Genomic DNA, 14,964 nt, shown 5'->3' with positions numbered 1-14,964 from the left:
GGACTTGCTCCCTCTCTGGGATCCTGGTGTGATGCAGGGTGCCCCGACAGGCTGTCTTTCCCTTGGAGGTATGAAGTCGGACTCTTCTTTTCCTGCCTTCCCCCTGCTGTCACCCAGGGTGATGGGAAATCAGTTTTACAAAGAGCACTTTATATAAATAATGGATCAAATGAATACATTTTTCTCTGTAGAACCATTCTTCTCTTGCCACTCTTGGCTGCTGAGGGAGGATGGTTTCTGCTTGCATTTTCTTTTCCTCCTTCTTAATAATGGCGTTTCAGATTTTATGCAGATTATTTCTCTGTGAAGTTCTTCCACGTTCGAAATGCCCTGGGCTTGCCTGCCATGGCTCAGACACTCATTAACATCCTCACCATGCAATTGAAAAACAAGCAGGAGAAGCAAGCAGTGCGGTACGTTTGAAACCTGCGCTGCCTTCCTGCAGGCTGAGCTTCAAGCGGGCCCTGTTCTCCTCTGGGGCTGCAGTTGAGTGTCATGGGGCCGGTGCGCCCCATCTCCCCGGAGCTCGGGGAGCGGGAGGCGACGGGCTTCTGTGCACTTGAAAGTGGGCATGGGAGTCCAGAGAGACATTTCTGTTCTTGAAAGTGTTGAACAAAGGAATGCAAAAACTCACAATAGCTATTTTGAATACTGCAAACCCAAATATCGCCTCCTTGATAAGCTGTGATTCAAAGTGACAGCTTTACATGGATTACATAATTTTAAAAATGAATAGTTTTTAGCTCCTGAAGCCACAACCCAAGCACTTAGTGGCTGCAAATGAAAGGCCAGCAGTGACTGGGACCAAACACTGGGTGAAGGTACCGTTTAGAGGGGGATCGCTCAGCTTTCAGCGTGTTTGCTTTGGCCCGTTGGTATTCCGGCACAGCAGTGGCATTACAAAGTAAACAAGCAGCGCTCATCCTTCATTTCATTAAACAGTTTTTATCTTAAATTGCACAGCACAGACTTGCAAATAAGTTCTGCAGAGTGTCACTGCTATCTAAATCAATTTTTGCAAGTTGTCTTGATTTTTTTTTTTTAAACTGCTCTGCCCTGGTTCGGAGTTGAAATAAGATATTTTTTCTCTCTTAAATTATCATGTGTGGTTGGGAGCTGTCATGCTGCTGCTGCATCTCACTGCTTAGGGCAGCAGTGTAGACAAAAAACACGAATACTGCTAGCGATAGATGTTGGCACCAGCCAGACCAGTTATCAGGCTTTACAATCTCATTGGCTTGGATTAACTAATATTTTTTCATGGAGTGAATAAATTACCATGTTTAGCTCTGTTTGCTTATCCCCTCCAGCGAGGGTTTTGTGCTGAAGCTCCTAAATTGTGCAGGCATGTAGATGCCAAGATCTTCGTGCTGGGTCCTGCACTGACCTTTGCTTATGCTGTGGACCAGGGTGGGATTTCTGCTGGTGCCAGCTCTCTGGCCTCATCCTGCTCCAGCCCAGCTTTGTTCCTGGGGAGTGCCCATGCATGAGAAATGAGATTGAGTTGTTTCTGGGCTCCTGTGTCTTGATGGAAGGAAAAGCTGTCCCCAGCTGTACATCACGGGATGAGGTTCAGATACTTCCTAGCACCAGCCTTCCAGGTGCTGGTTTCAGTCCAGGTTGGGGGGAGCAGATCTTTCTTTTCCATGCTGAATCTCAGCTGGAGTGGGCATTACTGCACTCCCCTCCCCAGTTCCACCTCTCCTGGATTAAATCAGGCTCCTCTCCCAGGCTAAACCAGCCTCCCCTGCGTTGCTGGTGGGAAGGATTTACAGATCCACCACCCGACGCTCCCATGGGGTGCCTTACATGATTTTAAGCCTGGCTCCGTTTGCACCAGAGGGGAAACTGAGTCCCTCTTCATCCTCTCTGCTTCTGGCTGAAGCTCCTGCGCTGCTGGGGCTGAGAATTGTGACGAACGGAGTTGCAAACCCACCTTGGCCATCGTGGCTGCGTGTAACCAGGTACACGCACAAGTCTATGATGTAGAAGTGTCTGCATTGGCCTGAGGTTGTTTTAGCATTTGTTTCTTCCAACTTTGTCGTTTACAAAGCCTGAACCTTGCTCTCCTAGGGCGGGAGGACGGGCAGGCAGCCGGGCCCGGAGCAAAGCTTCTGCCTGCCCATCCTCCCGCTCCAGGGGAGCAGGATCTCAGCAACCTCTTGCACAAAAGCCTCTGGCTCCGTTGTGCCTCGCCAAGGCCGTTCTGCAGCAGCAGCACAAGAGGGGGCTGGTAGCACATGCTGCGGGATGGGACCCCCTGCCCACCCCACAGCTCCAGGGGGGAGACCCCAGGGCCAGATGTGCCGAGGAAGTAGGCTTGGACATGTCTGGTTGTTCCTCCCTGGCTGCATCTGGGGAATGGAAGGGGTGGGAAGCTGAGGCTGTAACATAAGGTGAAGAAGAACGTAAAGAGTACAGAGAAGGATGTTGGAAGGGGCTGAGGAGGGATGCCTGCTTCCAAAGGACAAAGATCAGCTCTGCAGGTAGCCCCTAGCATGGTGCTCCAGCTGCACTGAGAGTCCCTGCCTGCATCTGGGGCTGAACAGAACTGTCACAAGGCAAGCTAAACCCTTTTCCTCTCCTTTTCAAGTTATTTTTAGCCACTGGCATCCTCTTGCCATCCTTCAGAGCCATACCTTGGTAGCCAGTCACTTGGGCTCGTGGCCCTGGGGCCATTGCTTCATCCTGCAGTGCTTGCACCCTGAAAGTGCCTCCTTTACGGTGTGGGAATGTGGGTGATGGAGGCAAAGTGGGGCTGGCACCACATGTCCTGCGTTGTGCAGGATCTGACTTTCTTTCAGCCTCTAGTAGCTTGTAATTCCATAAGGGCTGGGTGAAGAAGGGAGGACCCGGATACACGCTTTCAACTGTGTGACCGGCAAGGTGCAGAAAGGGCCACCCGCAACTGCAAAAGCACAGTGAGCCCAAGCGGGCACGCAGCCCATTGATTACATCCCAGCGTGGGACTGGCCACCACCTAGCCATAAATACAGAGCAGAGGCAAGCTTGCCTGCCCCTGGGGCATCTTCATTAATGAAGTCAGGACAGAGCTGTTGCCTCCCTCATCCATCAGGTTGAGGCACTCCTTATTTCTCAGGTTAGACAGTTTCTCAGCTCAGTGATGTCAGTGCAACGGGGGTTGCAATAAGTGAAAGGAGTTGGTAGAACAAGCCCTGTTCCTCTAAAAAGAAAGCCCAGTGTCTCTGCTCACCCTATGGCCAAGGTCATCAGCTGAACCCTCAAAACCCACCTGCTCCTACTGGGAGGCAGGGTTTTGTGGCAGAGGAGCTGCAGATTATGGCACCACGGAGAAATATGTTGGATATGCTTGGCAACAGCAAATGGAAAGTTAAGTCTGTTAGATAGTAAATTATCCCTCCAATGCATCTTCGTTGAGGAGGGTTAATGAGTGGCTCCAGGCAGAGCGAGTGGGGAAGTGCGTGTGTGTACACACAGCGCGGATGTAGAACAATCGCTATGTCTGGGGACCCCTGAGTCCCTGATCCCACGCTGCACCAACAATAGCGTTTCCATGTGCGAGGCGCTTCACAAACACTTCCTCGCATGTGGTTTATTCAAACCAGCTTGCGCTGCGCTGCAGAGCTCCCAGGCGGTTGGTGTGTCCAGCCGCGCTCGGAACAGCATCTCCCCATCTGTGTCTGGGCTGCTCAGCACAAATGTTTTCCTTGTGGACTAGAGCTGGTTTTGGGAACCCAAGATGTGGGGCTCTGCCCCTCTGCTCAGCTACGCCATGAAGCTGGGATGCAGTGCCTTGCAGACTGTCCCCCTCCTGCTCTTCTGCAATTGTTTAAGGCAGCGGGATGGGATGGGCTCCCCCTGCTCGGACAGTCACTGTTGTGTGAGGCTGGGGCCAAATCCACCTGCTTGGGAACCTCAGCATCACCCACATCATCCCAGAGGACCCAATGGATGTTGTTGTCTTTACTGGGTCCCAGTGGTAAGGTCCTCACGCAGTCACAGGCATGACACTGGCTGTGATTGCAGGGTGATGCTGGCACAGGATGGTGCTGCCAATGTTCACAGGGCAATGCTGGCAGTTTGCAGGGCGATGCTGGTCACGTTCTGTGTGATACTGGCCATGTTTGCAGGGCGATGCTTTTCCTGTTTGCCAGTGAGGTAGGGCTTGTCCCTGGAGAGACTCCAGAAAGAGCACATCCCAGCCCTGCCTGCCACTGCTGCTAATCAGGCGAGATTTACCATGTTCCCAGTGGCCCCCGGCTGCCCACACCACTCCATAATAGACCCATCAAGGTCATTGTCGCGCTGCACAAGCTCAACAGGTGCTCTAACCAGGCCGACACCGCCGGCCCGCTCCCACACAATGCCTCACTCTCTGGGACAAAGGCAGCCTGGCCTCCCAGCACAAGCCGAGCTGGCCAGGCGTGACCGATGCAGCCCTGGCCAGCAGAGGGGCAGCGTGGCAGCCCACCTTGTGCGGGGTCTCTGGGGGACACTGAGCAGCTGGAGGTCACAGCTGCTCTGCTCACAGTATGTCTCCAGCTGGGTCTTGCGTCCACTGCTCCCAAACCAGGTGTGTTTTAGTGATGGTGGTAGTGGAAGGAAGGGTTTGAGGAACAGCCCTGGTGCAAGGGGAGCTGGATCCTGCCGTTGGCAATGCTCCTCAGCAGGGCAGTTGGAGCAGGAACCATGCATCCACGCTATTCCAGCTTAAATGCTTCTGCTCTGCACCAGTGTTTAGTTCTACCTTGAGGCTGGCTGAGCACTGCTGTGGACTAGCGACAGCCACGGCATGGCTGCGAAGTGCAGCGTAAATGCTGTAGCAAGCACAGGCCAGGACATGCCGCCTCCTCTCCTGTGCACTGAGGTGCGGGGTGCACTGAGGTGCGGGGTGCAGTGGTACAGCACAGCTGCCTTGAAGCCCAGACGTGCTGGAAGGTGCTGTTGGCCGCTGGCGGCTCCAGAGGGAACCCAGGGCCAGCCTAGACGGTAGGAAAGCTAATGGGAGTGGGCTGCAGCCCATCCCGAGGTGGGTGGAAATTGCCAGGATGGTGCCCTGGGGGGCTTGACTTAAAGCTGGCAGCAATTTTTGTTTGAAGCTTTGTAGCTGCTTCGCATCTCTTTGCACGACAGGTCTGGCGCGTACCCTGGAATCTTTCCCCAGATCTTCCCATGAAAACTCCTCTCCTGCAAAACAAGCTTCTGCTTCATTTTAACCAAACCCAGAGTCCATCAGACGATCCAGATGGTCTCTCTCTCTATCAAGCAGTTTGGCCCAAATCCCGGTGGCAGACGGCAGGACCAGGCCTCCTCCGATAAAGAAAAGTTTGGGGTTTATTTTTCTCCTTGCTCCTCATCCATATTCAGGGACACCCTGGGCCTTTCCCAGCCAGCTGTTGCTCTCCAAGCCGCGCATCACCCTGTGCAGGGTGCCTGAGCAGTTTGGGATTGCCCAAATGCACCAGGGGCTGAGGTGTGGGGAGGGGGTCTCGGCGCACAGCCCATCTCTCTCCCCTGCTGTCCTGCCTCCCCAGGCTTGCTCAGCCCTCACCATGTTGGCAGCCCTAAAAGGGGGTTGCTTTTGCAACCAGAGCAGCTGCAGAGGTGTTGGCCGCGGCCGGCATCCCAGCTCACTGAGATGCTCTGTGTTTTTGGGGCATGGGGTGCTGTCTGAGTGGCAGGCAGTGACAAGAAGCTCCCACAGGACAGCATGAGTCAAGGTACCAGCAGGAGAAAATGTGGATGTTGGCCTGAACTGAGGTTTTCAGCCTCCTCAGCCCTGTGCTCCCACTGGAACTGGGGCAGGCGATGGTGGCCCCCAGGCAGGCCCCCACCACCGACTCCCTCTGCAGAGACCATGGCCTGGCTGTAAAGTGACCCGGTGTTGCTGCAGCTGGACACAGAGAGGGAGGGAGCCTATTTATTCTGCAGATCACAAGGATTGGCCTGGGGCAAGTGCCTGCAAAAGGGAGGAAACAAGATCCCTCATCCCGCTCCTGCCTTCCTGCCAGCTCAGAGGTAAAGGGCAGGTTAGGAAGACCTGGCTCTGCTCTGCCGACCAAGGGCCGAGGGGGAGTTTGGGAGGGAGGGAAGGGGGTCACTGGCATCACACTGGTAGCAGCCAGCTTTGGGGAACACTGAGCTGCTATGAAACAACATTCATTCCCAGGAATCCAGCCAAGGTCTTTGACACAGGACCCCTTTGGGTGTTCTGTGGTGCCGGTGCCACCGAGGTCCCCCTGGGAGCCCCAGGGCGGGCTGTGGGGCCACCTCTGCTGAAGCCATGCCAGCGAGCGGTCAGCTGCCAGAGTTCTGGGAAGCAGCTCATCTTCCTTGCTGTCAGGGCTGCTGGGTAGCAACAAGGAACAAACCCCTTTCATCCATCTCAGGCACAGCTTCCTCCCGGGATTGGGGCCAGAGGAAGGAGATGTCACGAAAATGCAGACAGATGATGGGAGCCTGTATTTGGGATGGGAAAGGGCTGCTGATCTGGGCCAAGCTGGTGCAACCCTGTGTGTGTGTGTGAGGTGGCCCTTGCTGGAGCGAGACCCTGTGCAGACACCTCCCTCTTGCCCTGATTAAGGAGCTTGTGAAGGTCCGTATGCAGGGCGCATTGACTTAAGAGGCTCTCCTGCCCCTGGGACCTGCCACCGTCCCTGTAAATATCCTGCTGGCTGGGGAAATGAGTGTGTGGTGGGGTGTCTGTGCTCACACACCTCTCCTCCTGCTGCTGGAGCAATGCGATGGTCTCCCACCTCCCCTCCTTCCATGGGCTTCCTTTCTGAGGGGGACTTTTGCAGTGGTTGCTGCTGGCAGCCAGGGCTCTGTTGGGCACCTCAGAAAGCCTGTTGTTTTATTTAAGGACTCAGTTTTGGAGCCATGGGGTCACGAGTGTTTCAGGTGTCATTAATGAAACAAGTGACCAGCCCTCCTGCTTTGCATTTGCAGACCTCGAGGGAGTAAATTAATGCAACGCTCACATTTCTGAGATGTCACCTGCTTGAGGCTGAGCTCATGAGATTTCTTGTCTTCACTTCTTTTTGCATTAGAATGGGTATATTTCGCCTCTTTCTTCCCAGTGGATTTACCACAAACGTTTTCATTACTTTATTTCTTAAGACGTTCCCCTGGCACAGGAAAGGACATAGCCAGAGCCAGGACTTTAAGATTTGCCGTCTGTGTGTTGGGCAAAGAGCAAAGTGGAGATGCGCGCCCAAGTCCCCGCTGTGTGCTGGGGTGCTTGGCTGCAGGGCTCCCATGAGCAGACCGGGTACCGTCCTGGCTGATGAGCGCCAGCCTGCCGTGTGGTCCCCGGGGGCTGCCGGGTCCCTGCGCCCCGCCTGGGCTCTGGATGATGGGGATGGGGCTCCGGGCTGCCGGGTGGGAGACGGGCCGAGGGTGCCTGGAGCACACTGGGGAACGTGAAAGCTTTTGGCACACCACGAGGAGAGGTGGGAATGCTCAGCCTGCCGCCACATGGCTCGCAGGCTGTTTCTCCAGTGTCTGCCGGTCCCCGGGGTGCCTCTGCCCGCACGCTGCCCACTCGCCTTGCTGCACCCCGGCATCCCGCAGCCATCTCACGGACGGGGGGAGTCAGCTGCCCCGCGGGCTAACCCCGCTGCCCTGGGTGCGGGGACCGAGCCGGTCCCCACCTTACTGCTCGGCCGGAGAGTGCAGAGCCCCGACGGCTCCGGCTACCGGGGTGCCGGTGCCCCGCCCGGCCAGGACCGCTCCTACTCCCGCAGCAGCCGGTGCCGGGGGCGCGGAGAGAGGCGGGGGCGGCGGCGGCGGCGGGGAGGCCCGTCGGGGCGGGCAGGGCGGGAGGGAGGAGCCAGCGCGGAGGCTGTGCCTGTGCTGCGGGATGGGGCGGCAGTGAGGGCGGGCGGGTGTGCGCCGACGGGGCTCTCGCCCCGGAGCTGAGCCGCACCGACCCCTGTCGAGCCCAGCCCCGCTCCCCGGTGATGCGCAGCGGCCCCGTCGCCTAACCCCGCTGCCATGGCGGCCCCGACCCCCGGGGGGGCGGCGGGGGTCCCGGCGGGGCTCCGGGCCGCCGCCTGGCTGCTGGCGTGCGCCGCGCTGTGCCGGGGCCGCGCCTCCGCCTGCCCGCCGCTCTGCGCCTGCAGCGGCACCACGGTGGACTGCCACGGCACGGCCCTGCGCGCCGTGCCCAAGAGCATCCCCCGCGGCACCGAGCGCCTGTGAGTACCGCCGGGCTTTGTCCGGCCCGGCGCGGGTGGGTGTGCAACGGCCCGCGTCGGGGGCGGGCGTGTGTGCGGAGCAGGGTGCTGGGGCGAGTGCTTGTCCTGGGGGGGTGCGTGCCAGTGCCCGGCGGGGGGTATTTGTGTGAAAGCGCCTGCCAGGAGCGCGTGCAGAAGCCCGTCGGGGGATGCATGTGCAAGAGTCTGTCCGTGGGGTGTCTGTGCAAGCACCCGTCCAAGGGGGATGCATCTGTCTGGTAAGGGGAATACTTGTGCAAAAGCCTGCCCAAAAGGTGCATGTACAAGAACCTGGTGGGATGGGCGCGTGTGCAGCGTTCCGTTCAGTGGGGAGGTCGTGTGTGTGTAAAAGTGCCTGTCCAGGGGATGCGTGTGCAAGAGTCTGTTGGGTGGGCGCATGTGCATCGCCCTCTCCGTGAAGGGGGTGCTGTAGCCCGCCGAGGTGGGGAGCAGCATGAGTGCAAGAGCCCACTGGGGCAGGATGCATCCCCCTTCCTCCGTGGGAGGGATGTGCAGGGGGTCCGTCATGTGCAAGAGCCCGCGTGTGCCAGTGTGTGCTTGCGGGTCTCTGCCACCTTGAGCCCCTACCCGTTCTGAGCACCCCTTTGTCCCCGGGGATCCCTCCTGGGGACGTTATACGGGGGATCAGGCTCTCTCCTTGCGACCCCCGTGGTGTGACCAGCCTCCAGCCGTGCACACAGCTCACCCAGCCCTGCCCTGTGCCTGCATCTCCCTGCTCATCTACATCCCCAGGGGTGCTGGGGGGTGGGTGTCCCTGGGTCTCTTGGCTGGACCCCCGTAGGGAAAGCTTTTCTCCCATGGAGCATAGTCACAGACTAGCCGGCTGCGGGGGTCCTGTGGCACCCACTGAGCTCCTCCGAGCAGGGTGCCCCTCTGCTGCTGTGCCCGGCTGGGCAGGTGTCCCTGCTTGGGGGCCCTGTGGCTGTAGCGGGTCCCCGCTCTGGGGAGAGGGGCATGAGCTGAATGTATCCAACCTGCTGCTGGCTGCAGGTTCCCAGTGTGCAGGTTTCCCCAATCCGGGCAGGAGAGCAGGGCTGTCCCCAGCCTCTCCCCTCCACTCAGGGGCAGCGGGTGCCCCGTCCCAGGGCCTGCAGTGAAGCCTGGTGGCACAGTAGCCACCACAGCCCCAACTGTGGGCCCGGGCTGCCCCAACATCCCCCTTGCAGCTCAGGGAAGCGTTTGGCTGCCGCCTCCTTAGGCAGCAGAGCTGCAGGATGCGTCCCGGGACAGCGGCACACACGGAGCTCCTCCTGCCCCTGTGCTGCCTCCGGTTTCTGGAGGAGGAATGTGCCTTTGGAGAGACCCCACAGGCAGGGATTGCACCCCACCAGAGCTGTACCCAGCATGCAGCACTGGAAGCCCTGTGGGACACCGCTTTAGTGGAGTTTTCTCTTCTCCCACCATAATTGTCCTCGTGCAAACAATGATTACCCATCAGAGCAACCAGGCTGCTGCGAGCTGCAGTCCCACAGACCCGGTTTTTGAGCTCAGGATCCCCCTTTCCTCTGTGCCCAGGGTGGGGGGAAGGTTTATGCATAGACTGCACCAGCCCTTTCCACCCCTTGGGGAGCTCGCTGGGCTCCGCAGCATCTGCTCTGCAGGCACCCGGGTGGAGGGTGCTGGGGGAAGGCAGGCAGCGAGCCCCCGCCTCTGCCTGCCGGGCAGGTGCTCAGCACCTTTCAGATGAGGCGATACTTGAGTGGGCTGATGGAGAATGCCCCTGGGTGAGTGTCTCGCTCCTGCCCTGCAGGGCATTTCTTCCTCTCCGGCAGCCAGTCCTGCTTGCTGTCTCCTGTTCTGCCTCCACTGGCCCAGTCCTCCACGTCCGTCGCTGCTTGGCGACATTGATATTTCTGTATATTCATGCAGCTGCCAGTGCCGGATCTGCCGGATGGGTTGAGCTAGACGTGCTGCTCTCTCGTGGGTGTTGTCTGCTGGATAACTACTTCCCGCTGTGTTGCACACCCTTGCAGGTGCTTGAGGGTGTCTGTGCAGAGCAGGTCTATCTCCAAGCAGTGAATTCCTGCTGTAACAGCTCGTAAACTAGTTCAGGTTCCCTATAAAGAGGCTGCAACCTCCCAGTCTCCCACTTCTCACTGCTCGACAGAGCAGGATCAGCTCTCAGTGCAGGGGAGCCTACAGCAGGGTCTGTGCTCAGGACTTGCTGTATCCAAGGGCTGGCTTTCTTTGGGAAGCCAGCAGTCCCATATCACTGCCTACTGCTGCCCAGCTATTTCCCCAAGCCCTGGGATGTGCAGTGTGAGTGATGCTGACCTTTCTGCGTGTCCCACAGTGCTGGTGAGCGGTAGTGTCCCTGCTGTTGTGTTGCCTGCCTGTTGCATGCTCCAGCCTTGCAGGGCAGCCCGCTGTGGTGTTTGGAGGCTCCAGGCTTTCTCCAGCCTCCCAGCTGGCTGAGCCCCACGGTGGCATGGGTCAGACCCCTGGCCAGGGCAGTGCTGCCACTGCAACCATGCGTGCTGGCACTGCCGAAGCTGTCATGGGGACTCAGACAGCAGCGTCCTGTGGTGAGCTCTGAGCTCCATCACTTTTGAAACACACCCTTGTCCTTTGAAAAGGGAATTATTTGCCTCACAGAGTCACTGTAACTTTGAAGAATTACGAACTGAGGAGAAACTGTCTTGTCTCCTGCTTGAATGTTTCCCCTGTGATGGCTCCTTGGTCCTGTGCTGTTGGTGCAGGGTGAGGGCTGGAGACCTGTGCAGGAAGGAGCATGGGCAGTGGCTGCATGAGGGGACAGGGGATCCCTCTTTCCTTGTGTCAGGGCACAGCACATTGCTCCCTAAGTGCCTTCTGGTCTGCAAGCCGACGTAAATGCCAAGCGGTGCCTGCAGCCCCTCCTCTGCCTGGATCAGGCACAGAGCAGAGACACTTAGCTGCAGCAAGGGGCAAACCAGCAAAATCTCTGGGTGCTTTGCACGGCTGCCTGTGCTTCTGCCTGTGTCTGTGGCAAGCATGATAGAGTAGGTCCTGGAGGCATTGTAGGCAGGACGGGGCAATAATCCTCCAGCAGTGTGGTGTTATCTGCTCCCAGGGGTTCCTCGGGTCTCAGCTGCTGGAGGAGAGCAGTGGGAGAAGAGAAGGGTTCTTTTCCCCGTTTCCTTGCTTTTCTTTTGAAAGCGTCTCTGAAGAGCAGACGCCTTGTTGGGAGCTGGGCTGCTCTCCTCGTGCCTGCAGGATCACTGCAAATTCGCCACCATCTAACGGCTGCTTCCAGCCCAGCTCTTTGCTCATGGGGGGTGAATTGAGCCTGACGGTGTTGCGCTTGCTCCTGCTTTTGAAGTTTTCAACTGGCAGCTGAGAATTGCCCAGCTCACCCCTTTCGCCTCCTCTCTGGTGGGCTGAACATCTCGCTGTCAGCCATTCTGTGCCCCCTTCAGCACTTGACTCCCCCCATGTAGGGAGCAGCAAAGCTGGGTTTGGGGGTCCCCATCACTGCATGCCCCTTGGCTCCCTCTTCTCCCTGCCAGGGTCTCTGGTCTCAGCATTGCATGGGGCTCCTGTTTGCCTTGTTCCCCCAACTTGGGGTTTGCCTGCGCTGAAACGGGCCCCATCCAGACCGCAGGCAGCTCTGCCGTCTCTGCTGCCTGCGTTGGTGGAAGGAAGGGGTGCTGAGCTCCAGTTGCTGCATACAGGAGCATGATGCTGAGGCGGCCACACCTGAAGCACACTTGCACGCTGCCTAACCATCCCCTGCCGAAATTACAGCCGCGAGCTCTTGTTCAGAGCGTGTTTAATTGATGCACCCGCGTCTCCCTCTAGCTGGTTCGTCAAAATGCCTTGCAGCGGCAAGGCTGGTGTATCGCAGCAGCAGTCGTGCATCAGACACCGGTTGTTGTCTCCTTGGGGGGCTTCAGGGAACATTAATTCTTAGGAAGCACCCAAAGGGGGTCAACCTCTCCCTTTCCTGGGGTGCCGGGGCATGGTTTTGGTGTTGCAGCTGAGCAGGCTGGTTGCAGAGGGAGTACACAGGTTCTGCAGAGCTCTGGGGCAGGATGCAGGACCGATATCCAGCCGAGGCAGTGCTCAGCTGGCCCCGCTGCCCTCCGCTCACGGGAGAGTCTGTGCTGGGCTCTGGGAGGATGTGGGCTGGCTGGGGAAGGCAGTCTGCTCAGCCCGCTCAGCCCGCCGTGGTGGCTTCCTTGGGAGCCTTCCTGGACAGAGGAAATTTGCAATTCTATTCCAATTTCTCCCTTCAGCTACGTCCAAGGCAGATGCTGTCTATATATTGCCATGGTAACGCTGTGTTCTTGCTCTCCATGGAATTGCATGCTGGAAAAATATTAGTTTAAAAAACTATGTCGTGTTTGTATTGACTGGAGCTGAGGCTGATAGCGGAGGATCTATTGTCCCCTAGTTGGGAAAAGTCACCGGTAACAGGCAATAAAGCTGGGTGGATTGGCCTCTGGTGACCACTTCTCACCCTGCACGGCAATTGCTTCCCTATAAACCCTTCCCTGGCTCTGTTTTATTGCATCCTTTAAAATAGATATTTTTGCCTTAAACGTGCTGCCACTTTGCTCCTCCAAGGTGATGCATTGTGCCGCCGGCAGTTCCTTGCCACTGAGGTGGGAGCGAGGAGGGGGAATTGTTCCTGGCTTTAATTGTGGGTCTCTCATGTGCACCTTCAAACGCCATCACCGCTGCTGCTGTGTGCTGGGCAGGGTGGCAGCAGTGCCAGTGCAGGATAGCACCCCATGCGTATGCACACGCTGAAACGGTCTAGCTGGCTCATTATGGGACATGCATTTGCTTTGAGTTTCATGCTCTCCTGCTTCATTGTTTCCTACCAATGGCTCCGGCCGGCAGAAGAGCGAGGCAGCTATAAAATGCAAAGGGTGCTCAAGAGACCCCACGGGGGAGCAGAGCCTGCAGCCTAGGGGAATAGAGAGGACTCAGAGTGCCACCGAGGCGGTGTGGGCAGGGAAAGGGTGTCCCATCCGGGGAAAGATGTGCAAGCTTGTCACCCTGTGTTGAGAGGGGCTTTTCCTGCATCCTTGCTCCGGTTTGCTTCCCAGAGAGCTGGTGAGGTGAGCACTGGATCAGGATGTGTGCATGTGTGCACGCTCAAGAGAGGCGAGGTGAGCAACCAGGGAGCCTGTCTTTGTCTCGCATCCAAGTCCTTCATGGTTCCCTGCCTGCTCCAGAGGTACTTGGTGCTGTGGACGCATCTCCTTTATCTTTATTGCTACCGAAATAACCTTTCATAAAACCTGAAAGGCAAAGAGATGTTTCTGTACATGTTCTGCTGAAAGGCAATAAAAACCAGTTGTGCGTTAGCAAAGGGCCCCGTCCCAAGGGATGTCAGACCCAGATCCCTGCTCCCCGGCATGCTTCCAGCGTGAGTAGCTCCAAGGCCAGCTCTGACAGCTGGCCCCTGTCCCCACGTGGGGAACAGCCAGGGACTGCTGCAGTGGCAGCAGCGGTGAGCAGAGGTTTTCCAGCTGTATGATACCAGGCTGCGATTAGCAATGTGGGCAGCGAGAGGGGACGGTTTGCAGCCTGGTCATTAGGGTCATGGTGCTGCTGGAAGCGGGAGGAGAATGAGGTGGGATGGAGGGTCCCTCTCCGTGGTGTTGGTGCATGGTCGGTCCCAGGCTGTCCCCTCCGGGACTGTCTCAGGCCTCCCTGCCACATACAGCCTCTGAAGCTGTGCTGAGTATTTGCTTTCCTGGCGTGCATTTTGGATGCACTTGCTGCTCAAAATAGCAGAGACAAGTGTCCTATGGGGGAGAGAGGCTGCCAGGAGGAGGAAGATCAGAAAAACGGGAAGATTAATTTTTCAAGTGATGCAGCCGAGGAGCAGCCCTGGGCACTGAGAGTGGGAGAGATACAAGTTCCCAGCTCTAGATATTTCTCGGTGGGAGGAAGCTCCAGCTCCAAAATGAGATGCTCCAGGAGGCCGAGCTGGTCTGGGGTTGAGCAGGCAGCCTGTAACCCAGCAGCTCAGGTTTGCTTGTCCAGCGGCTCCAGGAGGGATGAGCAAAGAGGGTTTCCTGAGGAAGATAGATGGTGCATTGGACCTCGATCTGCTGAGTGGCAGGATGAAGCCTGAGGGCTGGGCTGCCTCCCTGCCATGGGAGCAGCGATACTCCTTGCCAGGCTGGTCAGCACAGCACAAAAAGCCTGATTTTGAGAGTATCTTGGTAAATCTGAGCCTCAATTTCCCTGTTTATGAAACAGAAACGCTGCCTTTTCTCTCTCATGTTGGGGTTGAGTGAGGTTATTTATTTAGTTTTAACCTGAAGGTGACACGCCACGATGCTGCATGAGTGTAAAGCACTCCCTGGCTGTGAGTGGCTAATGGCTGTGGCATGAAAACCCCAGAGAGAGCTTAGGAAGAGCAGAAAGCCTTCCAGATCCTCACCGTTACTTGCACGATCGATGCTGTTTGTAACGCTTAAAAATTTATTGTGATGCTAACCTGCTTTAGTACCTCATAAAAGCTTACAGGGCGTCCCGTGCTCTGGGGCCCAACGCTGTGCCTGGGGCTGGGTTTCTCTTTGGCTAAGGGCAGTTATTCTGAGATGCACCCAAATAGCACATAGCTGCTGTTGGAGCTCGCTCTCCTCTTTGGGCATATCACCCTGCAGGCGTCTGGTAGGGGGGGATGCTGGCAAGGTGTCCACCCTGGGGTGTATGACCCTCTCAGAGGGATTTTGATGAACTCTGTGGGCAACCTTGCTCTTCCTTGAGGGATCTGCTCAGGTCAGGGATGGGGAGAAAA

At 57.3% G+C, this 14,964-nt stretch overlaps 1 protein-coding gene across 1 annotated transcript in view; it reads left to right on the top strand.

The window, feature by feature from the left end:
- Window positions 1–7,977: 7,977 nt before the first annotated feature.
- SLIT1 (slit guidance ligand 1) overlaps window positions 7,978–14,964 on the top strand; it is a 60,416-nt gene continuing 53,429 nt past the window's right edge. The window contains exon 1 of the mRNA XM_086617008.1: window positions 7,978–8,180. Within this exon, the coding sequence (XP_086473134.1) occupies window positions 7,978–8,180 (203 nt within the window). The remainder of the gene's footprint in view (window positions 8,181–14,964) is intronic.

The sequence above is a fragment of the Tauraco erythrolophus genome, chromosome 9 (genome assembly GCF_009769465.1).
Source record: "Tauraco erythrolophus isolate bTauEry1 chromosome 9, bTauEry1.pri, whole genome shotgun sequence".
Lineage (NCBI taxonomy): Eukaryota > Metazoa > Chordata > Aves > Musophagiformes > Musophagidae > Tauraco > Tauraco erythrolophus.
This window is presented reverse-complemented; position numbering and strand designations above follow the sequence as displayed.